The sequence below is a fragment of the Tenrec ecaudatus genome, chromosome 7 (assembly GCF_050624435.1).
Source record: "Tenrec ecaudatus isolate mTenEca1 chromosome 7, mTenEca1.hap1, whole genome shotgun sequence".
NCBI classification, from domain to species: domain Eukaryota; kingdom Metazoa; phylum Chordata; class Mammalia; order Afrosoricida; family Tenrecidae; genus Tenrec; species Tenrec ecaudatus.
The window spans coordinates 9,147,649-9,171,597 of record NC_134536.1 but is presented as its reverse complement, the minus strand read 5'-3'; the positions used below and the strand labels follow the sequence as shown (position 1 = coordinate 9,171,597).

General features: G+C 52.5%; 1 protein-coding gene across 2 annotated transcripts in view; it reads left to right on the top strand.

Moving 5' to 3' along the window:
- The window catches only part of SYTL3 (synaptotagmin like 3), an 89,338-nt gene that overhangs the window by 17,131 nt on the left and 48,258 nt on the right, over positions 1-23,949 (top strand). For both annotated transcript variants that reach the window (XM_075553874.1, XM_075553873.1), the window contains exons 2-4: positions 8,692-9,214; positions 11,805-12,023; positions 23,633-23,697. In XM_075553874.1, coding sequence (XP_075409989.1) covers positions 9,105-9,214; positions 11,805-12,023; positions 23,633-23,697 — 394 coding nt within the window. In that variant the 5' untranslated portion in view covers positions 8,692-9,104. The remainder of the gene's footprint in view (positions 1-8,691; positions 9,215-11,804; positions 12,024-23,632; positions 23,698-23,949) is intronic.

Sequence of the window (23,949 nt, the reverse complement as noted above, 5' to 3'; positions counted from 1 at the left end):
TGAACTTGGGAGAAGGGCATCCTGTGTGGTGAAGTAGCAGGGCAGTGGAAAAGAGAAAGGCCTTCAACAAGATGGGCTGGCACAGTGGCTGCAATGAAGGGCTCGAACATGCAATTGTCCGGACGGTGCGGGGCTGAGCAGTGTTTCGTTCTGTTGTCCCTAGACTTTGACCAGGAGCTTGAGGGCCAGGACTTCCAACAGCACAAGGCCAGGGGCAGAGTTGAGCTGCTCATCTGGCCGGCCAGGCGCCAAGCTCAGCTCTCAACTATCTCCAAGTGAATCCCGTTCACAGCCGGAACTTTTGCAGGGGATGGAAAAGTGTACCTTGTGTCCAGTTCCTAGCCTAGCATGCTTATCATGTTCAAGGTCAGGGACAATGGACCATTTCGTAGAGAAGGAAGATGCAAAGGAGGTCTGACTGGGAAGTCTCAGATGTTGTTAGATGCCACTGAGTCCGTTCCCCCTGGTAGCAGCCCCCTGCACAACAGAAGGAAACGCTGCCTGGTTCGGTGCCAGCCTCACAATGTGCAAATGCCAGCGTTGCTGCAGCCACTGTGTCCATCCACCTCACTGCGGGCCTTCCTCTCCTCTGCTGCCCCCTCCCCCCCGCTTTACCAAGTACGATGTCTTACTCCAAGAACCAGTCTCTTCTGCCGACATGTCCAAAGTATGTGAGGCGAAGTCTTACTCTCCATCGTGGCCTGTAAGGGGCACTCTGGCCTTACTTCTTCCAAGACAGAGCGGTTGATCGGTTGTCTGTGCGGTGCGTGCACTTTCAGTTTTCTTCGGGAGCTGCAATCCAGGCACATGTTGTTCTTCATTCTTCCTCATTCAGTGTCTGCCTTTCACTTGCACATGAGGTAATATCGTGACTTGGGTCAGACACACTTTAGACCTCAAAGTAACATCCTTGCTTCTCAATACTCTAAAGAGGTCATGTGCGGGAGATTTACCGAACATCACGTATCTTTTACTCTCTTGAATGCTGATTTCATGAGCATTGATTATAGATCCAAGCAAGACAAAATCCTCGACCACTTCAACTTTCTCTCTGTTTATCCTGGTGTTACCTTTGTGTGCACATGTGAGGATTTGGGTGTTCTTGACATTGAGTCATAATCCATACTGAAGGCTGCAGTCCTTGATCTTCATCCGCGGGGGCTTCAAATCTGCCTCACTTTCAACAAGCAAGGTTGTGTCATCTGCATATTTCAGGTTGTTACTAAGCCTTCCTCCCATCCTGATGCTGCATTCTTCTTCACAGAACCCAGCTTCTCTAATTGTTTGGTCAGCATACCGATTGAATAAGTATGGTGAGAGGCTATAACCCTGATGCACACCTTTCCGCATTTTAAACTAAGCAGTATTCTTTGGTCCCTTTTGTCCAACCGTCTCTCGATTCACATACAAGGTCTGCGTGAATACAATGAAGTGTTCTGGCATGCCCATCCTTCTCGAGGCTGTCTGCTATCACCCACACCGTCAAATGCCTTGGCGCAGTCACTAGACACTATTAAACAGCTTTGTGGCATTCTCTGCTCTACATCAAGATCCATCTGCTACCAGCAATGAAATCCCTTGTTTCAAGCCCTTTTGTGAATCCAGCCTGAACCTCTGGCAGCTCCCTGTCTATGTACCGCTGCAGCCAGTGTTGAACGGTCTTCAGCAACATTTTATTTGCTTGTGATATCGGTAATATTGTTCTATAGTTTGAGTGTTCTGTTGGTTTACCTTTCTTGGGAATGGGTATAAGTATGGATTTCTTCCAGTCAGTTGACCAAGTAGCTAGCTTCCAAATTTTGTGGTGTAGACGAGTGAGTGCTTCCAGAGCTTCATCAGCTTGTGGAAACATTGCAATTGGCGTTCCACTGGAGCCTTGCATTTGGCTAATGGTTTGAGTGGAGCTTGAACTTCTTCCTTCAGCACCATTGGCTCTTGCTCGTAGCCTGCCTCCTGAATGGTGGCCTGTCAACTCGTCCTTTGGGTGCAGTGACTCCGGGTGCTCTTTCCATCCTCTTTGGATGATTCCCTCCTTGTTCAGCGTTTTGCCCATAGGATCTTTCAAGACTGCAACTCGAGGCTGGACTATTTTCTTGAGTTCTTTCAGTTTAAGGTCTGGTGAGTGTGCTCTTTCTTTTTCATTTTCTAACTCTAGGTCTCTGCACACTTCATGATCATATTTGACTTGGTCTTCCAGGGCTACCCTTTGAGATTTTCTACTCAACTCCGACTTCGTCTTTTCTTCCATTTACTTCAGCTGCTCTCCAATTGAAAGCCAGTTTCAGAGTCCCTTCTGGCGTAGCCCTTTTACCCCCTTTCCTGTCTTTTTAACATGGTCTCTCACTTTCTTGACTCTTACCATGGCCTGTTGGGCTAGCTTCCTGAGTCAGCCTGTCACCAGAGGAAATATCCTTTCACTAGGGACACATTTACTAAACAAATACAATTTAAGCAAACACGTTGTCACCCGAGCCTGGGGCCCTTGTCGTAAGCAGACTTTGAGCCAAGAGCAGCTTGAGAGAGTTGCTTGGAGTGACTTCAGAGAGGGAGATGCAGCCTAGGAGCTCCAAGAGGGTAGCTGGCCCCCAACTTGACTTTGAATGCTGTCCGTCTCCAGGGTCTGCACATGGATGAAGCCTCGGGTGGATCCCTCTAACCATGGCGAGGGGTGTGAGTGGTCTTGTTATCAGACCTAGAGCATTGGAAAGTCAATTAAGGCAGACATAACTAGGTTAAATGTAATATCTTGTCGTTTGATCTCCCTTTTGACCCATCTTAAAGTTGTTTCAGGTTTAAAAGGAAAAAAAAGAAGGAAAAAGATGTGGATTAAGTGTCTGCTGAATCCCTCTGACCTTAGACCAGGGATGTTCGTGGCCTTGAAAGGGGATTATTGCTGAGGCAGTTAGGTTCAAATCGAGCACCTTGTTATTTGATCTTCCTTTGGTCCCGTTTCAAATTTGTTCTAGTTTTTAATACCTTCTGCTTTTCTATTGAGGTTTTTAAAAAAATCTGTTTTACTCTGTTATGCTTGTGAGTTTTAAAAAATATATTTTTATGTGAAATCCACGGTAGGCAAATCTATCGAGACAGTAAGTAGCTGTATTCATGGTTCCTTGGGGCTCTGGCCAGAGAGGATGGGGCACTGGGAGCTGAGAACAATGAGCACAAGAAGGAAGACGATGTTCTAAAATTGATTATGGTGATGGTTGCACAACTCTTCTCGATACGACTGAACTATTGAATTGTATGGGTTTTTACATTAGGTTCCAACAAAGCCGTTATTAAAAAAAAAAATTGCATGTCATCCTAAAGAGAGAGCCGAAAGAGCAGCCGTGCTTTCTCCAGAGTATTGGCAAGAAAGAGCCCGCTAAGACCACCTCGGCCTCTTCGTCCTCACCTGTTGTAAAGGAGACTCGGAGCACTTGGGTTCAGTAGGGAACCAGACTTAGAATTTATTGTACAAACCCCTAAACAAGCAACAGCAAAAAAGCCCTGCCAGCCAATCTCCTATCTCCCTTTGCACACAGCCTCTGTTGTTGTCCTTATTGGGAGATTTTGAGTGGATTCCAACCACATACACAACAGAATGAGGCACTGCCCAGGGGGGCACCATCCTCACCATCACCGCTGTGCTTGAGCCTGTTGAAGCAGCCCCTGGGCAACAATCCATCTCCCCGAGGGGGCGTCCTCTGCGGTGACCCTCTGCTGTCCCGAGTGTGATGTCAAAAACAGAAACAACAAACCCGGACTCACTGCCATCGAGCTGATTCCAACTTATCGCAACCCCGCAGGAGGGGCTCGAATGGCTGACTTGGTTTCCCAGAATGTCAGTCTGGACAGAAGTAGAAGGCTTCCTCTTTCTTGTCCTACAAACCCAATCATAGATTGAAAGTCGAGTAAGAAAAATGTACGATTCAATTTGTAAAGTATCCTTGGAAATTATAGGTTCATCTAATTCACTAGTCCTTAAACTCTGGACATCCAATGCTCACCCTCGATAGGAAATAATATATAATTCACCCTCTTTGTCTCCTGAAAGAAGATTGAGGTAATGGTATAAGGGGGCTTCCAAAGACTGTGGATAAGTGGGATAATGGAATGCTTCCATGAACTGTTTGAAGTCCTCTTGTATAACCTTACCCTCGCACGCAGAGCCATGGTAGTGCAGCAGTTAAGCACTTGGCTGTTAGCCAGAAGGTCGGCAGTTTGAACCCACCCATGGCTCTGTGGAAGAAAAGATCTGGGGGAGGGAGAAGCTACATTTCAATTTAGTCATAGAAATTGTCATCGCTACATCGTGTCATGTCAACTTGATAAATAAGTACAGGGGTGGAGTCTAGCCTGTCAATCAGGTCACAGCCTGATGATGCCTCCTTGTGGACGTGGCCTTTTCGTGAGGATTCTGGGAACTTCCTCTCTTCCTCCCTGGAGGCAGGAAGCACTCTCTGCTTCACCTTCCTGTTGAAGAGCCACACTCAGAGAGGTGGAGGAGCCAGGTAGAGGCCCACACCAGCACTTAGATGCTTCTGCCGCCACTGGATCCACAACACTTTCCACCCACTGGCCTGTGATCTTCCTGCATTTTGCATCATTGCATGTGACTGTGTGAGTCTGAAGAGGAATTTACAGACTGATATCAGACATATGGGCTAGTGTCAGACTGATGGACTTGATCTGGACTGGGATGCTCTCTTAATATACAATTTGGTATAAAGCTCTTTCTTTTTCTTTTTGGTGAAGAACTAGAGTTGATTTTAGGCTTTTGGTTTGTATTAAATTTGTGTGCCTGTGCGTGTGTACATGTGTGCACACGTGCCTATGTGTGCATGCCGTGCAGTTTGTCACTCTGAACTGTCTCTACTGCGACGCAGGCATTCGCAGTTGACAGATGGCCTTCTGCTGTCAGAACCCAGGCTGGATGTGACTATGCCACGTGTCCAGAGCTGTCCGGCTGAGCTCGGCTGGCAGCCTGTGTCCATGATAAAGCTCTTTCTTACAGACACATGAGTGTTATTGGATTTGTTATTGGATTTCTCTAGTCAACCTAGACTAACACAGAAACCCCGCCCACACACACGGTTGACAACGGTGAAGCATTTGAGTGCCTGAAGGCTGCAGGATGCTCACAGTTAGGGGGAGAAGCACAGTGATGGACACTGGTACCCACTGTCTACGTTTTACATGGATGTCAACATGGAGTGCCGGTTTGGTACCCCTATGTGGCTTGCTTTTGCAAAGTTACAACTTCGTGCAAATCCCTGGCTTTTATCTGCAGTCAAGGTCATACCGACGCATGAAATGCAGCTGGACATCTTCTGTCCTTTATCCAAAGAGAAAGCCAGTGTGTTATTCCGAGTAGACTAGAGAAACAAATTCAGTGACACTCATCTGCAGACAAGAGCAATTGTACATTAAGAAAACATCCAAGCCCTGTCCAGATCAAGTCCATTAGTCCAATATTAGCCCAGATGTCCAATACTAGTCCATACATTCCTCTTTAGACTCACACAGCACATGCAATGATGCCCTGTATAGGAAGATCACAGGCCGGTGGGTAGAAGGTCTTGTGGATCCAGTGGCAGTGGAAGTATCTCAGGGCTGGTGTGGGTCTCCACTTGTCTCCTCCAGCTCTCTGAGTGTCTCCACAGCAGGAAAGGGAAGGCAGAGACTGGGTCTGGCCTCCAGTGATTATTTATCTCTGTTGCACCTCCCATTGAGGTAATCAACCTGTGACCTAATTGATAGGCTAGACTCCACCCATTTGCTCATGTTGACAGGAGACGGTGTAACTGCCCCAGCCAGCTTGGTGTCTGCTGCATGAAGAAGGGCCATCCCTAAGCCTGCACCCAGAGGCCCGTGGGCAGAGATGGGGTGGAGCATGTGGTTGTCCTTTGTCACTTGTTACAGAGAGTTGAATCCTGTGCTTCTGCAGTTTGCATCACCCAGCCACCTGAGTGGGTGGACATTTGAGCATTCCACGTGGGGTCATCATGACTAGTTGTGTCAGGCTGTGTGCTCTTGAGAAGCAAAACACATATGCGTGATGCCTATTATGTGTATGTCTATATGTGAAAGAGATTTATATCAAGAAAGGGTTCACACAGCTGTACAAGTGGGTGAGTCCAGGCCTGGTCAGGTTCCTGGTTCAGATAAAAGCTGGAGGCTCCTCCTGACTCCTGCAGGGGCCAATGAACAGAAACGGGAAGATGAAGCAGGAGGACCGCGGGCTGGTGGGTGCCGAGCTGAATGTATCTGAGGCCAGTTGATGGCTCCTGGGACTGACAGGCAACATAATAGGAGGTTGAAGAACCAGGTGCAGGATCCAGATCCCCCAATAGAAGCAAGCTAACTTCCCCACAGTGTCAGTCTATACTGAGGTGGCGACACCCTGCATGAACCCTCCCTCAATTGTGTAAAGGCTGTGACCGGGTGAAGCAGGTAATCATTTACCCTCATCTTCCTACAACTTCTTGGCTCCTGCGCAGAAGAGCCCATGTGGAGTCGTGGCCCAGCCAAGCTGCCGTAAAACCATGCTATCACATCAACCCTATAAGAAGCCACGTGCTATTGATTCTGTGCTGACTTGTGGCGGGCCCTGTGTGTCAGACTAGACCTGTGCTCCACAGGTGGATAGGCCGGCCTTTCTTCTGAGGTGCCTCTGGGTAGACTCGAACCTCCAGTCTTTGTGTTGATGGCCAAGAGCGGAACATTCTCTATCCCCAGGGACCCCAGCAGCCTAGCACTTCAATGAAGATGCTGACATGCAGAGCCAAAGAGCAGGGCCCGAGCCTAGAGTGAAGGAAGCACAGTTCAGACAGAGCGGCGGCCAGGTCTGGGCGTTTTGAGACACATGGAAACACAATTGCTGAAAATACTTGCAGTAAGACCAACCAGAGAGTAGTGTGTCCGGGAGACTGGAGAAAGCAGGAGGACCAGTGGGGCCAGGTCCCTGTGACCCCATGCAAGTCAGAGCAACCCTGAGCTCCAGGGGCTTTGGGTGGTGCTATTTTAGAAGTGGATTGCCAGGCCTTTCTTCTGTGAAAACTCAGAGGGGTTTAAAATGCCAACCCCTCAGTGAACAGCCGAGCATGCTAACCATCGGCACCTTGGGACCCCGCATGCTTCATGACCCATGGCTTGCTATTGGCTCCTCTGTCCAGCCTCGGTGCCTTGGGACGAGGAGGGACCCACAACAGCCCTCCAAGGTGCAGTGGATGAGGGGGCCTGCAGGTCTGATTGCTTCGAAGCTCTCCTGCCATCTAGACGGAAATCTTTTTGCGGAGAGGGACTTGAGTGTGGTCCAATGGGTAAAGTACCTAATGCTTGTCTGCTAACCAGAAGGTCAGGGGTTCGAATCCACCAGCCGTTCCATAGGCGAGAGATGCAGCTGTCTGCTCCCATCATGAGGTACAGCCTAGGAGACCCACAGGGGCAGTTCTTCTTTCTCCTGGAGCCGTTCTGTCAGTCGGCATCTGGATAGCAGTGGGTTTGGGTGTTTCCAGCTTTACGGAGACCAGAGGCCAGAAGTTGCTTTTCTGAGCAATATTATTATTATTCAGTGTTGTCCGGGGTTCTGACTCATATTGATCGACCCTTGAGGATAGCTCAGCATTGCCCCATAGTGTGTCCAGGCTGCCCAGGTCTATAGGAGCAGACTCCTACATCACTCTTGCACAGAGTGGCTGATGGACCCGAATCCTTGACCTTATGGCGAGCGGTCGGGCGCCTTCACCACCGTGCCACCAGGCTCTTCCAGGGCACCTGAGTCTCCGTTGCTAAGATCATGGACCCTCATGATGTGGGCTCTGGGGACGCTTAGCCAAGGGAGCCTCACTTCGAGATCAAAGCTCAAAACCAAACTCAGGGCCGTGGAGTGGATTCCGACCCAGGGCGACCCAGCCTCAAGGGCTTCATTCGTGTTTCATCACAGAACCGCCTCCAGAAAGGGCAGCCGTGGCATTCCCTGCATCTCTCTGATGAGCCTCGTCAGCTGCCTGACCCAGCCCCGCCTTCTGCCTTGACTTGATGCTGGGATGGTGGGTGCAGGGCAGGAAAGGGCTTCAGGATGGGAAGGAGAGCGGGCGGGGTGGGTGCAGACCCTTTACACACCCCGCCCCACAGATGCAGACCCCATGACAGGAGGCTTGGCCATGGCTACTCTTAGGCTGGGGAGCTGGCCGGCACCTCTAGCCTTCCTCACCCTCCACATCGCCTCTTTGCTTGGAGGCTGGTTGGAAACAGGAGCTAGCCCATCGAGAACGTTCTGGCTCTTCCCTCAGACTTTCACCTCTCCTGGACTTTCACCTTTAACCACAGACCTCGACCCCCGGCTTCTGGAGGCGCAGACTTCATCTTGGGCAAACACAAGTTTGGAAGCTTGCGGTGATGACAAGATATCTGACAGTGAATCAGCATTTTGGATAAATTTAGATCAGTTCCATCAGTTTGTCATGTTTTTAGAGAAGTGACAGCAGGGGGCTGCAATGGTCCAGATCCACGTGGTGGCAATGGGTTTAAAAGCTGGCGTAAGATTCAATGCAATGTCAGTTCTTCCATTAGCTCCCTAGCCCATCCCCCTACTCAGAAAATGCGAAGGCTGTTGCCCGTGTAGCACTTTGTGAAGTGGTGACGGCTGAGGTCCCCGGGCCAGCAAGCTGACACCTTCTTTATTCGCTGTTTTCTTTTGTGCAGGAGGCGCTCCGACCTGCAGGACGGCGTGGGAAGGAACAGTCGTCACCTCCAGTCTTGTCCCGTGGGGCTGACTTCAAGTTTGCAGAAATTCTCTGCAGGAGCCCTGTGCGCTTTGTAACAATTTCTGGCAAAACCTCAGCAAGATAGAGTCTTGACGAATGTCAGGGCCCGGTGATCACGCTCCGAGCCTCCGGGGACAATGACTTCCCCAGAGGTACAGCCTTTTAGGTCTTGCTAAAGGACACAGTTGAAAAAGAGAGCAAGAAACACAACAGAAAGGCAGTCGCAGGCCAGAGAGCAGAGGGGGCCTCTCAGGCCCTCGGCCAGCTGCCCTGGCCTGCTGACCGCCGGAGGAAGTTTCGGTGGTGGCTGTGGGAGGACTTGAAACTCGGCGCCCCAGAGAAGGAGAGAAAATGACCCAAGACTTAAATCTGAGTGCCCTTAAGGAGCTGGAGCAGGAGGCCATTCTCCAAGTCCTGTACCGGGACCGGGAGGTCCAGATCATGGAGGAGGAGAGGATAAGGTATGCTGTCACCAGACAGGGGCTGGTTTTGGGGGTTTGGCTTTGACTGCTTGGCTCATTAGGATCTCGGGACCTGAGAGATCCCCAGGGGACCTTGGATGGATGATAGTTTTACTCTTTCCCCAGGAAAAGGGGAAATTTCTTATTCATTTAAAATGATGCCTTTTATTTTCAGCTACTCAACAACAAAATATATTCCAAGGCTCAATATAAGGATTAGTGTGTGTGGGTAAACTAATTAGTGTGTGTTGGTAACTGGCTGCTGCTGTGTGCTGTGGAGTGAATCCCTGCTCCGGGAGGCAGAGCAGAGCCTGCCTTTGGGGGCACGGGCTCTCCCCGCAGTGGAAGCAGATTGCCAGGGCTTTCTGCACAGTTCTTGGCTGGGTTCAAGCCAACAGCCTTTGGGGCAGCAGCCAAGCGCTTAGCTACTACACTGCCAGGCGCCTTTGCTAGTAGTAGCTTTGCTTCTGAAATTGCAGCCGAAAGGTAAAGAACATCCCTCTGTCCGGGACAGGGCTTAGTAAGACCATTGTTTGCATGGTGGCAAAGAGATGTGTATCCAATCGCCGGCTTGCTCAACATTCTTCATGTGCAGGTAAAATGGGGCCGTTGGGTGATAAACTTGCTGTGTGTCTGCCTACTTTGTGGGACTGACTCAAGGGAAGCTTCTAGACTCTCAGGGAGAAGGTCTGGGGTGAAGGCAGAGAGAGACAGCGAGTGCCTGTAAGCCACGGCTCTGTTTGTTCCCCACTGCCTCCAGGAGAGTGGACCTGCTCAGCCGGTTCCTGGGCCTGCAGCCGGAGCACCTTCCTGTCCCTCTCCGAGTTGGCAGCACCCAGCCTGGAAAAAGGGCACCTGCTAGCTGCCCGGCCCCAGCTTGCAGCCTGCAGGTGGTTCCTCTGTCCCAGCCGCCAACACCTGCAGGGGCTACAGTCTTCAGTTTTGTTTAGTTTCTAAGGACAGAGCTCTCTGCAGCCTGCACCCCCAAAGTACACTTGCCATGTACAATTTGGGACCTACCAGATGCCCGAGGAATGAGGGCCTTCTCAAGCCTTCCTTGCTCGTCCTAAGCGCCCCACGTGCACATACTCAGCCGATTCTCCTAACTAGATCAGCCCTCTAAAGGAGGTGGCCTCCGGGACTGGAGGTGACTCCAGGTGGATTATCAGCCCCCACCCTCAAAGTGGAATTTTAGAGGATAGAGGCATTATCGGAGGCCTGGTGGCCTAGTGGTAATGCATTGGGCTGCTAACTGAAAGGTCGGCAGTTTGAAACCACCAGCTGCTCCGGGAGAAAGACGACCCAGAAAAGAGTGACGGTCTTGGACAGCCCCCCACCCCCCGCCCCGAACCCCTGTCCTACAGGGCGGCTGTGAGTCGGCATCAACTCAGTGGCATTGAGTTTGGTCTGGGTTGTCTGATGTCCAGGAGCACTGGTGGCGCTGTGGGTTAGGTGTTGGTGTTGGGCTACACGGCATGGTTGACAGTTCAAACCTCTCAGCTGCTCTTGGGGAGAAAGCAGAGGCGTCTGCGTCCAGTCTCAGAAACGCCGTCTACGAAGGGCTGGCCTGAGGCCGGGGTTGGGGAGGCTTCGGATGGGCGTTGTTGCCACAGTTGCCTCCTCCCCTCTAGAAGTGGGTTGTTTGGTGCCATCGAGTCAATTCCAACTTGCTATGGGCCCGTGTGTCAGCGTAGAACCTCCTCACCAGGTTTCCTATGCTATGGTGTAGTGGGAACGCGCTGGGCTGCTAGCCACAAGGTCAGCAGTTTGAAACCACCAGTTGCTCTGTGGGAGACAGATGAGGCTTTCGACTCCTGTAGAGAGTTCCCATCTCAGAAACCCACAGGGGCAGTTCTCCTCTGTCCCGCATGGTCGCTGAGAGCCGGGTTCCACTTAGAGAGAGGCAGCAGGCTTGGCTTTTGGAGTTTCGGCTGTTTCCAGCCACCATGCTTTCCACTGGCAGCCACTAGCTTCACTGCTGCACCACCAGTCTTCTTTTCTAAAAGTAGGTAACAAGGACATTTGGCCGAAAAGAGTTCTTCTGGTTAGTGACTCCCTCTATGTCCTGTCCCTTTGCGCCACAGCCGTTGCTGGAGAGAACTCGGGGTCGGAGTGTGCAGCAGACATAAGATGGCCTTGTTGTTCGGTGCCATGGAGTCGGCTGCCACCCGTATGGGCCAGATGCACGACAGAAAGGAGCATTGCCTAGCCCTGCACCGTCCTGTCCTGCCAGAGCATGACAAAGCAATCATTTTGCCAGGCAGCCTCTAATTTCCCATCTCTGCCTGTTGAAATCGAACCCTTTTTCCTCATTGTCCCCTCTGACTGACTGTTCAGACCCCCTCTGGGCACAAAGGGACCAGCCCAGCGAGAAAGCAGCTGCCTCCAACTCCGTGCCAGGCAGCTAGGTCAGCTGTGCCTTGACGTCGATGAGACTCACTGCACAGAGAGGCTCGCTGAGCTCTGGAGGTCACACAGCCACTGTTGGGGCCCAGGGATGTGGGTGCCAAGTCTCTTCCCGGGGGGTGGGGCGAGACCTGCAGGGCTCTGGGCCTGGCAAGCTCCTCATGGCTCCAATCTGTGTGGACAGGAGACTGAAGTCGAGCCTGCAGCACCTCCGGTGGAAAGGGGCCAAGAGCCCGAACGCCGAGCCCTGGGAGCAGTCCTGTGCCCGCTGCCAGAGGCCGCTCGGGGTCCTGCTGAACCGGGGTGCCGTGTGCCGGGGCTGCAGCCACCGAGTGTGTGCCGAGTGCCGCGTGTTCCTGAGGAAGACCCAGGCCTGGAAGTGCACTGTCTGCTTTGAGGACAGGTAAGCTCCACTACCCAACTACCCCACTGGCCACATATGACAGAAATGCTTAGGAAAACACCTGTAGCCATCACGCCGCCTGCCCCACGGCTGCCCCACGCAGGTCCGAGAAGTCTGCTTGCAGGGTTTCCAGTGGCTGGTTTTGGGGGGAAACGGGTGGCCAGACCTCTCTCCTGAGGTGTGCCTGGGCGAACTTAGCCGACAGTCTCTTGCTATCAAATGAGTTTTCCTCTTAATTCACCAACTCTGCTGGTCAGGGCTTAAGGGTGGGCTGAGGAGCTCTGCTGACACTGTCAGGGAATGTCCGGCTGCTAACTGCCAGGTCGGCGGTTCAAACCCACCAGCTGCTCCTGGGGCTCAAGATGAGGCTCTCTCCTCCTGTGAAGACGCACAGCCTCACGAACCCCACACGGGGTCTCCGTGAATCAGAGTTGACATGCGGTGGGTGCAGATGGGTCTGTCCAGGAGTCAGGATGAATTTGGATTTCCTGACTGGGTGTCTTCGTATTTCCAAGGCTTAATTTCTGTCCCTCCAGGAAAACAGAGTGGACCATGACACGGGATAGGAGAGCTATACTCCAAACTCCCTGCCAGCAAGTCGATTCTGACTCATACTGACCCTAGAGGACAGGGTAGAACGGCCATTGTGGGTTTCTGAGATGGTGCTGCTACTGGAGTAGAAAACCTCATTTTTCCCCAGGAGCAAGAGCTGGTGGTTTCAAACTGCCGGTGTTACCATGAGCAGCCCGACCGGTAACCACCGCACCGTCAGGGCTCCTAAAGTGACAGTAGGTAGCCTTGGACCAGGACTTCTGGAGAGGGCCGAGAAGGGGGTGTGCTAGAGGGAATCTCATGCACACTTTAAGCTTCCCTGTCGTGGGTTCTTTTTTCTAAGGCCGGATAGTTTAACAATCCATTTGGAAAACATTAAATAGTGTGTTTCAAGAGGACTCAGGTTGTTCCCAGCCAAGGCAAGCCAGTCCATCAATTCCTTGGAAATTAAGGATAGGCTCCATATGCATGTGCGTGCATATGTGTATGTATGTATATGTATGTGTTTGTGTGTATATGTATGTATTTGTATGTGTGTCTGTATGTTTCTGTGTGTATATGTGTGGATGTGGATGTGTACTATGTGTGTATGCGTGTTTGGATGTATATATATGTGCGTGTGTGCATGTGTGGATGGATGTGTATGTGTATGCGTGCATGTGTGTATGCATGTATGCATGTGTGTGTGTGTGTGTGTGTGTGTGTGCTCAAACATTCTTTCATTTCAGAATTTAGAAGCAGGGAGAGATGTTAGTCTGTGTTGTGAATCTAGGCGAGCAGCCCGGGACTCTGACCTATGAAAACAGTTCTAAACATCACTGTCAAGCTGTGAGAGTCCAGGACCAGGATGGTCAGATGCCCAGTGCTGGGTATGTGTGCCTCCCCAGGGAACAACTGTCCTCAGAGACTTCCTGGCCCTGTTGTTCATCGCCACAGTTTTGGCAACCTTGAGTGTAGCTGAAGGACAAGTGGCCAGGCCATGTCCACCTCGTGAGCCCATCGTTTCAACGTGTGTGTCCACCCACCAGAAGGAGACACTCCTGGTTTCTGCGGACCCTCCGCCTCTTCACCACCCACCACCTTCTCCTCCTGTCGTCAGTCTGTCCAAAGCCTGGCCATCCTCTGCTCTGAGGAGAGGGCACTGGTCCCTTGAAGCGCCCTGCCCCTTTTCAAGGCTCCGTGGAGCTCAGCCGCTCGGCCACAGAAGGGGACGTTGTTCTTCAGAGCTGTGTGCACCGTATTTCTCCAGTGGCTGCCAGGACACACTGCTTGTCTTTTGTCTCCGGTTTCTTTGGTTTGCTGAGGCCAACGCCTTCCTGGGATGGGGGGTGGGGTGGGGTGGGGGCAAGCTTTTCTGAGAGCCTCAGGCCAGCAGGTCTGGGCTCTGAGAGGGAAACAACTCCCAGTCATTTTGAGAGAGACCTAAGCTGCTCTCCCTCAACTCAGTAAACCAAGTAGCTGCCACCTCTGGTGGTAAGTATGTCAGGATTTGTTGTTCTCAGACAAAGTGAAAATCCTGCCAGGAGACGGCCTTGCTGGAAGGACAGAGTGGCCGGTGCTGAGTTACCCCCTCTGCGGCTACCGTGTGGTTTCTGAAACCTCCAGCTTCCTTGTTTTGAAATACAGATGTTTTTCAAGAGGCCTCAAGGCAGTTGCGTTACTGTGAGTGAATGGACACAGGAAATCACAGAGCAAGAGAGTAAAATCAACTACTAACAACCCGCCCTTCCCCAAGCCTTTCGTCTCCCGCCTGGTCCTGTTGACGCCAGGCTGCCGGCCAAAGGGAAGAAGTTGAGACAGAGAGACAATCTGGTTCCTAGCTCGCCTTTTCCAGCCCGGGCGACCTTGTGCATGTCCGAGTGGGTCTGGGCTCCATAGGGTTTTCAGTGGCTGCTTTTTCCAGAAGGATCACAGGGTTTTTTTTACAAGGTGCCCCGGGGTGGGCTTCGGCTCCCAACCCCGCTGATAGCAGCCAAGTGCATTCATGTGCTCAACCACCCAGGGATCCCTGCACAAAGGAGGGCTTTTGCCAAGTGCTAGCGTTTCTGGGCGTCAGCACTGGTTCAAAAAGTGTGCCGAAAACCTCCACGGTCCCCTTTTGCCACAAACCTCCCGTGTTCATCTGGGTAGACTAGAGAAACAAATCCAGAGACATTCCTATGTGCATAGGAAAGAGCTCTACATACAAGAGCAGTTGAAGATTGAGAAAACATCCCAGTCCAGTCCTGATCACGTTCATCAGTCCCATATTAGCCCATATGCCCGATACCAGTCTATAGATTCCTCTTCAGACTCACACAGCACATGCAATGACGCTGAGTGCAGGAAGATCACAGGCCAGTGGGTGGAAAGTCTTGTGGATCCAATGGCAGTGGAAGCATCTCAGTGCTGGCAGGGATCTCCACGTGGCTCCTCCAGCTCCAGGGCCCTCGTGTAGCTCCATGTGTCTGGTCAGCAGGAGTGTCTCCCAGGGAGTGAGCATATGTCCCACCTCCAGAGCTATTTATCTCCTTAGCCCCTCCAAGTGAGGTCCGCGAGTTTCGACCTGATAGGCTAAACTCTACCCCTTCATTCTAAATCGTCTCAAATTTACCACAGATTATGTAATGACCGCACCTCCTGAAGCCCATCGTATGAGGGGGCCCCAGGGAGGTTGTCGATGCCAGTGAGTCTCCTCTCTTCCCTGTCCCACCTCGGGAGCCTCATGATTGCTTAAAGATAAGTTGACCTAGGTGGGAATCAGATGAGGAGAATAGATTCTTTAACATCAAATAATCACTGTCAGCAGCAAAGTGCGCACACACCCAAATTAAAAATAAAAGTTGGAGGTTACTACATGGTAAGAGACCCGTGGTGCATACGTGGTGTGGGCTTGTGCGTGGGCGTCCAGTCTCGGGGCCAGGGTTCTCAGGGAGTTTGGTGCTGCGGGCGGGCCCTCCTCCTCAGAGTAGGAGCAGGGTGAGCCAGGGAGGGCTGAGGGCCCAGTGCGAAGGTACAGTGCCCCTGCTGAGTGTCCTCAAGAAGGGCAAGGCTGGGAGGGGACGTGGGCATTGCTAGCAGAGCCCTAGTGGCATAGCGGTTGCCCATTGGCTGCTAACCACAGGGCCAGCAGTTCAAGCCACCAGCCGCACCTTTGGAGAAAGATGGGTTTTTAACCCCTGCAGCGAGCGACAGTCTCGGAAACCCACAAGTCAGAATCCCCTCAATGGCAGTGAGTTGGACTTTGGTTGGGCATGGCTGGTCGTCTGCCTGGTGAAGGGTCAGCTGCTGCCAGTCTACAGAACATTGCTCTCTCATGCATGAGCACCCACCCATCAGCAATTGGGGTAACGGCCTCTGGGGATGGTGCAGAGGGTAATGTGGCCGGCGACTAACTGGAAGGTTGACTGTTGAAGTCCACTCAGAGGAAGTCAACCTGCTTCTGCGAGGCTGTGGCCATGGAAGACTCTACTCTGACACGCAGGAGGCTGGTTGGCTGGAGTCGGAATCGGCATGGAGGCCACTGGCCAGGGCTCTCCCCATTTTACAGCGGAGGACACGGGGACTGAGAGATAGGTTTGCCCAAGATGCAGGGTCAGGACTAGAACCCCAGAGCCCAGTGCCTGTTTTTCGCTCTCTGCCTTCTTCCTTCTGGGGAAAAGGCCTCTCAGAAGAGCAGAGACTGGGGGCATCAGAAAATGGGTCTGATGTCTGCTTGGGCCGGAAGAACCACACCCCACACCTGGCCTTGTTGACAGGTGGACAGGAGGAGAGGGCGAGGTATGAAGGAAGGAGACCCGTGGCTCAATGGCCACAGAGAGCCTGGGGGATGTTTCAAACAAGGATGTTGGAAGTTGGTTCCGGGGATAAGGAGAAGCAGGTGTGAGTGTGACCCTGCGTTGGAGATGTGCCTGTGGTCTGGGAAGACGGGGACTCTCGTTGTAACTCTCCTGAGTCTGACGTGACAGAGGACCAGAGGACACGTTTCCGGAGACCCCGTGGGAATGGCACAGGCTATTGAAGCACACGTCAGATGGAGAGGGTGCCTCTGATCTGATTTTGAGGGCTGGGGTGGAAGCTCTGGAGGTGTATGAGGATGCTCAGAGACGGCTCGTCTTAGCTGCATGCTGAGCGAGGAGCCCTGGCAGAGGGGGGAGAGGAAGCCTCAGGCCCTGCCAAGTTGGCAGTTGTCGAGGGCACGCCGTCCACTTGTGTCAGGGCAGACTGGGCTTGGGGGTCTGCTTTCTTTTGAACCCTGCTCTGCGGTTTGGGTAAAGGCAGGCACGCAGAGCAAGGCCTTTCCCCTCCGGCAACCCGTGTATGTTTTGTCTCCTGACAAGGGCTGCCCTGTGGGGGCGCTCTTCCCACTTCCCCCATGGGCACCCCCTTTTGCATCCCCGCCATCTCCTGGCCTCTGAGGTTTGTTCTTGGGCAAATGCTGCCCTTTTGCTTCTGTGCAGTTGGTGGGTCTGAGGAGAATGGCCCTCAGAGTCATGGCAGCTCACTGATAGGGCCACCTCCCGGTGTGATTTGCGGGGTGTCTGGGGGCCAGAGTCTCAGTGGTCTCTCCGGTCTTTGTCAGACCAGGGGGGTCTGGTCTTTTTTTTAACATAATTTTACGCTCTTCTCCCACTCTGGTCTGGAGTTTCTATTGCAATCCCAACCAGAGAAATCAGTCGTGGGAGCTGGGCACTGCCTAGGGCTTTGGGCCGCAGGCTCTCGGAGGCTGTGCTCTATTGACCCCGTGGGCTAATCGCTACCTTGAGCCTTTGCTTCTTTCACTCGCCTTTGCTCCGACTGGGGAGAGACCAGTGATTGAATCTTAGATCCGCTGGGCTTTCCATGGCTGGTTATTTTGCAAGTAGATCGCCAGACCTCTTCCAAGGTACCCAGGGATGGCCTGGAGCCTTCCAACCTTGATGATCAGTAGTCCAGTGCCTAGCCAGCCGCACCACCCAGAGGGTAACTGCCAGGGAGAAGGAGGCAGAGAATCAGGAGGCCTCCTCTTAGAGCTGGGAGTGAAGACGGAGGTGCTCCAGCACAGTGAGCGAGTAGGGAAAGGCCATCGGGTCTGGCAGGAAGATGCCTGGAAACCTATCAAAAGAGACTGGGAGAGTCGCGCGTGGGAACTGTGGGTGTAATTTGGCAGTAAAAGGCAGGGCAGGGATTCGAAGGCCATGGTGTTCATAAAGTGGGGACTCTTAAGAAGGCACGGACAAGCAGGTTTTGAAAAGAACACAGTTACTGAGTGCTGTGATGGATTGACTCGTGTCTCCCTAAATGGGTGTCAACTTGGCTAGGCCGTGATTGTCCGTGTTACGTAATCATCCTCCACCTGTGGTCTGATATCCCTCTCCTACATAATATAACTCACCCTCTCTGATACCAGTAGTCAGGGAAGCTGGATTCTATGAAGGGGAAATGCAGCATCAGGCTTGGAGGAAGGCTCACCAACAACCTGAGCTGTGCAGATGACACAGCCGCACTTGCCAAAAGTGAGGAGGACTTGAAGCACTTGCTGATGAAGATCGAGGATTGCAGCCTTCAGTGTGGATTACAACTCAATGTAAAAAAGACCCAAATCCTCAGAACTGGACCAATAAGTAACATCATGATACATGGAGAAATGGTTGAAGTTGTTGTGGATTTTGTCTTGCTTGGATCCACAATCAGTGCACATGGAAGCAGCCGTCAAGAGCTCAAAAGACATGTTACATTGGGTAAATCTGCTGCACAGTATTTTTCAGTGTATTGAAAAGCCAGGATGTTATTTTGAGGTCTAAGGTGCATCTGACCCAAGACATGGTATTTCCAGTGGCCTCATTTGCATGTGAAAGTTGGACATTGAATAAGGAAGCCCAAAGCATATTGAAAGTATCATGAATCGCCAAAAGGACAAACAACTCTCTTTTGGAAGTACTGCCAGACTGTTGCCAGAGATGGCAAGAATTTACCTTATATACTTATGACATGTTTTCAGGAGAAACCAGTCCTTGGAAGAGAACATCATGCTCAGTAAAGTAGAGGGGCAGGGACAAAGGAAGGCCCTCAATGAGATGGATAGACACTGTGGCTGCAACAGTGGACAACTGTGAGAATGGTGAATGTTTTAGGCCGGGTTGACTAGAGAAAGACATTCAGGACACTCATCCATGTTTGTAGGGGAGAGAGATTTATATTGGGAAGAAATCTTATATTAGGAAAACATCTCAGTCCAGTCCAAATCAAGTCCATAAGTCCATAATTCCTATACTAGTTCATCAATCTCTCTTCAGCCACATGCAATGATGCAGAATGCAGGAAGATCACAGACTGGTGGGTTAAAAACTCTTGTAGATCCATGGCAATGGAAGTATCACAGGGCTCTCGCAAGTCTGTGTGGCTCCATGTGGCCTGTCAACAGGAAGGTGAAGCAGAGAGAGAGTGTGTGTGTATGTGGCCCGCCTCCAGGGGAAAAGAGAGGATGTTCCCAGAATCCTCATGAGAAGGCCACACCCACAAGGAGGCCTCATCAGGCTGTGACCTGGTTGACAGGCTGGACTCCACCCCTACACTTATGTATCAAGTTGACATGAAGTGATGTAAGGACCCCAGCAAAGGCCTGGGCAGGGTTCAGTTCTGTTGTACATAGGGCTGCTGTGAGCCTGAACCACCTTGAGAGTCCTGGTGGCATAGTGGTTATGCACTGGGCTGCCAACTTCAGGTTCAGCAGTTTGAAACGATCTGCAGGACAAGGATGAGACTGCTGCCTCCCATAAAGAGTTAGTCTTGAAACTCACAGGGGCAGTTCAACCCAGTCCTTTAAAGGGTCACTGTGAACTGGAATCAACTCTGTGGCCGGAAGAGCCGCGGGGGGAGAAAGCCTTGCCGGTGTCCTGAGTTCAGACTCCCAGCCTCCTCAGCTCTAAGAGAAGGCATCCTTGAGTGGGGTCTATGCCAGAGCAGGATAAGAAACTCACCCTCACAGGGAGCTTCTGAAGACCATGACCAAACACCAGCAGCCGGACATGTGACCAACGGATTTTATTCATCTGGTCAATCCTTTGGAAACATTGATGAGTCCTTTTGACATCACCCAGCCTCGCCTTCAGCCATTGTTTTCCTCACCTGTGCTAAGCCCTGGTGGTGTAGTGATTTCCAGTTGAGCTGCTAATCGCAAGGTCGGAAGTTCAAAACCACCAGCTGCTCAGAGGGAGAAAGAGGAGGCGTTTTACTCCTGTAAAGAGTTTCAGTCCCAGAAACCCAATACCTTGCTCTATTGGGGTAACTGTGCGTCAGCAGTGACTCAATGGCTGTGCGTTAGCATTTGGGTGCTGTTTCATAATGACACTGAGCAAAAATAACCCCCAAACTCCCTGCCACTGAGTCAATGCTGACTCACAGCGACCCTATGGGACCGGCGGGAACTGCCCCTGTGGTTTCTGAGCCTGTCACTCTTTACAGGAGTAGAACACCTCACCTTTCCCCTATGGGTGCTGTGCTTTAAACCATTCCAGCATTGACTGCCAATCTCGGTGGCCACGGTTTCTCAGTTCATTCTGTGGATTCATTTTGAAATCAACTCCAGTACGACTTCAAGAAGTCTTCACCACCCGCTCCCCAGATAAGCACCTGGGTGACACAGTTCTAAGCCACTTCCAATGACGTCACTGGGTAGGAAAGGGCTTCTGGGGCCAACCTTTCCATCTGCTGAGTCAGTACCGGTTGGCTTTAATATTACAGAGACATCCAGGTGAGTTGTGCAATTAACTTTATTGATCATGATTTTCGTGTGCTGGAAGCAGGTGGGGGTTTTATTCCCCTGCCCCCAGGTTTCAAAATTTTATTTTTATCATTGGGGTGCATATTAAAATTGTGCATCCCGATGATGAAAATCATTTGAACAACAGCGACGACGACAACGGCACTCTGACTAGACTGCATTTCTCGCCTGCCGGACCCTGGGACCAGCTTTGCTTTGACTCTATGTGTTCACTGTCCTCCCACCCAGGAGCCCTGGTGGCATAGTGGCTGCATGCTGGGCTGCTAACGACAGGGTCAGCAGTTCGGATCCACCAGCCGCTACTTGGGAGAAGAACAGGGCTTTCCACTCCCGTAGAGAGTGACCGGCTTAGGAGCCCACAGACAGTTCTCCCCTGCCCTGTGGGGTCACTATGAGTTGGCACCACTCTGTCGGTGGCTGACCAGCAAGCAATTTCTTTCGTCCCCTGCCAAGCAGCAGACTCCGCCTGGGTGGTCAGCAGTTCTCGAAGTCCAGCCCTTTACACTTGGTCCGACTGCATTGCCTTAAAGACAGACAGACGGATGCTGGTGGCATCTGCAGTGCATGCTGGGTTCTCTCAGCGGCTCTCCCGTCTCTTCCACTGCACGATGCTGACTCTCTCAGTCGCAGCCATATCGGGGTTTGTCAGATGTGGTTGGGGAGAGGATGAGTGAGGTGGTTCTGGGGGGCATCCGTTCTTTGTCCCTCCTCTGGTGTGTGTCTGCCTCGGAGTCTCTCCATGTTGGTTTCACAGTGAGGCTTTGTTTGCCTTTGAAACTCAGTGGAATTTTCCTCAACCAGGTCTGACCCTTCTCTGCACATGCACCTGGGCTTCTGAAAAGGACCTGGGTGACACAGCAGGTGAAGCACTGGGCTACTGGCCTCAAGGTTGGTGCTTCAAACCCCCAGCTGCTGCTTAGGAGACAGACGAGGCTGCCTGCTCCTGTCCAGTCCACATGGACAGCCTTGGAATGCCCCAGAGCCCTTCTGCTGTGCTGGCTGAAGTGTGTGCTGGTTCTGGTCCGGTTCTCTCGGGAATATGCTGAATGCACAAATGACCGTTCTCCCTCTACCACGGCTTTTCTGGTCTCCGTGCACATTCCATGCCTTCATCTCTAACGTTGCCCAAAAGGGCCTCCGCTGGGCCAGGCGCTGACCTGACTCTTCAGCCTGCAGAACCCAGCATGGCTCTGCATCCCCATTCTCCATTTCCTAAGCCTGCCTTCCACCCCTCGTCTGTCAGTGCCACTGGGGCGCAGGGAGCTATGCCCCCAGCATTTCAAACACCAGCAGGGTCCGCCCAAAGTGAACAGGTTTCAGCAGAGCCTCCAGACTAAGAACAGACTACGAAGAAGGACTGGGCCGTCCACTTCTGAGGCACTGGCCACTGAAAACCTTGTGGGTAGCCACAGCCAGACAAGATGGACGGACACTGGCTGTCATGGTGGGCTCCGACCTGATAACAATTGTGCGGATGCCGCGGGACCAGGTGGTGTCTAGTGCTGTGCTACAGGGGCGCTGTGAGTTAGAACTGACTCGGTGGCACGGCACAGCAACAACACAGCAAGCTTTCCTTAGAGTCTCGGGGGGCAGGGAGCGCAAACAGCGGACGTCTCCGCCGCAAAGTGAAAGGGTGGCTTCAAGCCCATCCAGAGGCACCTGAGACAATCCACCCTCCACCCTCATTCTCATCGCCTCACAATGAGACAGTGTTGCCCAACGGCAGAGGACTTTCCCTCATTTTGTGGCCATCCTCTGTCACAACAGCTGGGGGCCCGCCCAGCTCACCGACACTGTATCAGACGTTGATCTGTTTCATGCCTTCAGATGGGCAGGTGGTCTTCCATTGGCCACCAGCCACCCTGCTGTCTCAGCCAGTCCATTTAGTCACCACGGTCCTGTGCTACGCGGAGGGCAGTGTCTGCTGCTGCTGCTGCCCGGCCAACCTTTAATCTCGGGGTGGGAGCATTCATCGGCTCCCCAAACCACTGCCTGTCCAGTCGACACCCAACTCTGGTGTCCGTGCCCATGTGAGCAGAATCGAACAGCTCCACAGGGCCTCGGGCGTGTTTGCTAGAGGCAGATCACCAGGCACCCGTAGGTAGCCTCGAACCTCCAACCTTGAGGTTAGCTGTCAAGTGCTTGAACCATTTACATACATCAGCTAGGGATACCATTACTGGGTGGCCACCAGACAGCCGCCAAGCATGTCCATCCTACTCAGATGGCAGCATTCTGAAGGTGGTGGTGGTGGTTGGCAGGGGGATTTCCTGCCAACTTTCTGAGGTGCAGTGAAAGAGGAGGGGTTCATGGTTTGCAAAAACCATTGCTAGCAGCCTGATATGATCTTCTCTCTATCTTCGTCGCGTCTTCTGACCCATCTTCCCGTCACCCGGGGCTTAATCACAACGATCGGGGCCCTCTTTCCGAGAAGAACGTTGCGATCCGATCAGGGAGCCGACCCCACCGTTGCCCTGTGTGGCATGGAAGCGTTGTAGACGGAAGACTGTTTGAAGTGAGATTGTGTCCAGGGCGAAGGACTCGGCGAAGAGCTGCGGCACCACACGGCCGGGCAGGCGAGCACGGAGGAGTGAGGCAGCGCTCCGCTTGTTGTCCTTCCACTGCTCTGCCTCCTGGACCAGGGCAGGGGAGCAGGCTGGGGAGCACACCTTCCGAGGATCCTGGTTCTCCGGGTCTTGTCTTCAGGGCACTCCTGGCCACCAGGCTGACTCTCCTTGGACCTTACGGCTTGGGAGGAACAGCGTAACCACCTCCAGATGCCAGTCATGTGTAGGAGAGATAAAAATGGCACCCCACGAGGGTATTGGCCTCGTGCATGGCGTTCCTAATGAGACCCACGAGAACGTTCTGTGAGGGCTACCGAACGCGTGTGCATTCGCATTTACAAAGCCCTTCCCAACAGCGATTTCTCTTCTGCCGGGGAAATGACAGCATTTGCAAGTGGGCAGTGGAGCTTCTTCCAGGAGTTTATTACGTGGCGCCTGGGCTCCCAGCCCGCTGCCGTTGAGGCAAATCTGATGTACAGGGCAGAGTAGAGCTGCTCCGCAGAGACTCCAAAGCTTACATCGTTCTTAGAGCACAAGCCCTCATTCTCCTCCCTCCAAGCAGGTGGTGGTTCTGAACCGCCAACCTCACCCCAACTCCGAGCTGCGCTGCTCGCTGAACTGCAGTGGGCAACCCACCTGCCCCAAGGCTGAGGCTGGCCACACACTGGACTCGGAGCTCCCTGCAGAGGTCAGTTATCCCGCAGCGCACAGCACTGCCGTTCACGTCCGCTCGTCTGCTTGCTTTTCAGAAATGTGAAAATCAAGAGTGGACAGTGGTTCTTTGAGGAACGAGCTAAGAAATTTCCAATGGAAGGTAAGTGTTCTTGTTTCCTACATGTGTCGTGTATGTACACACACACACACACACACACACACACACATGCGCATGCATATGGAAATCTACAACCCCAAGCGTTCTTTCCTGTGCAGTTCAGTGGCGCGGATGACGTTTTGCAAGTGGGGCAGCCACCCCCAACATCTCCTCCCAAATGGACCCCACCGCCATTCGCTTCACCTCACTGCCCCTGCCCAGTGGCTTCCCTGCCTCCTCTGTCCCCCTGCAGCT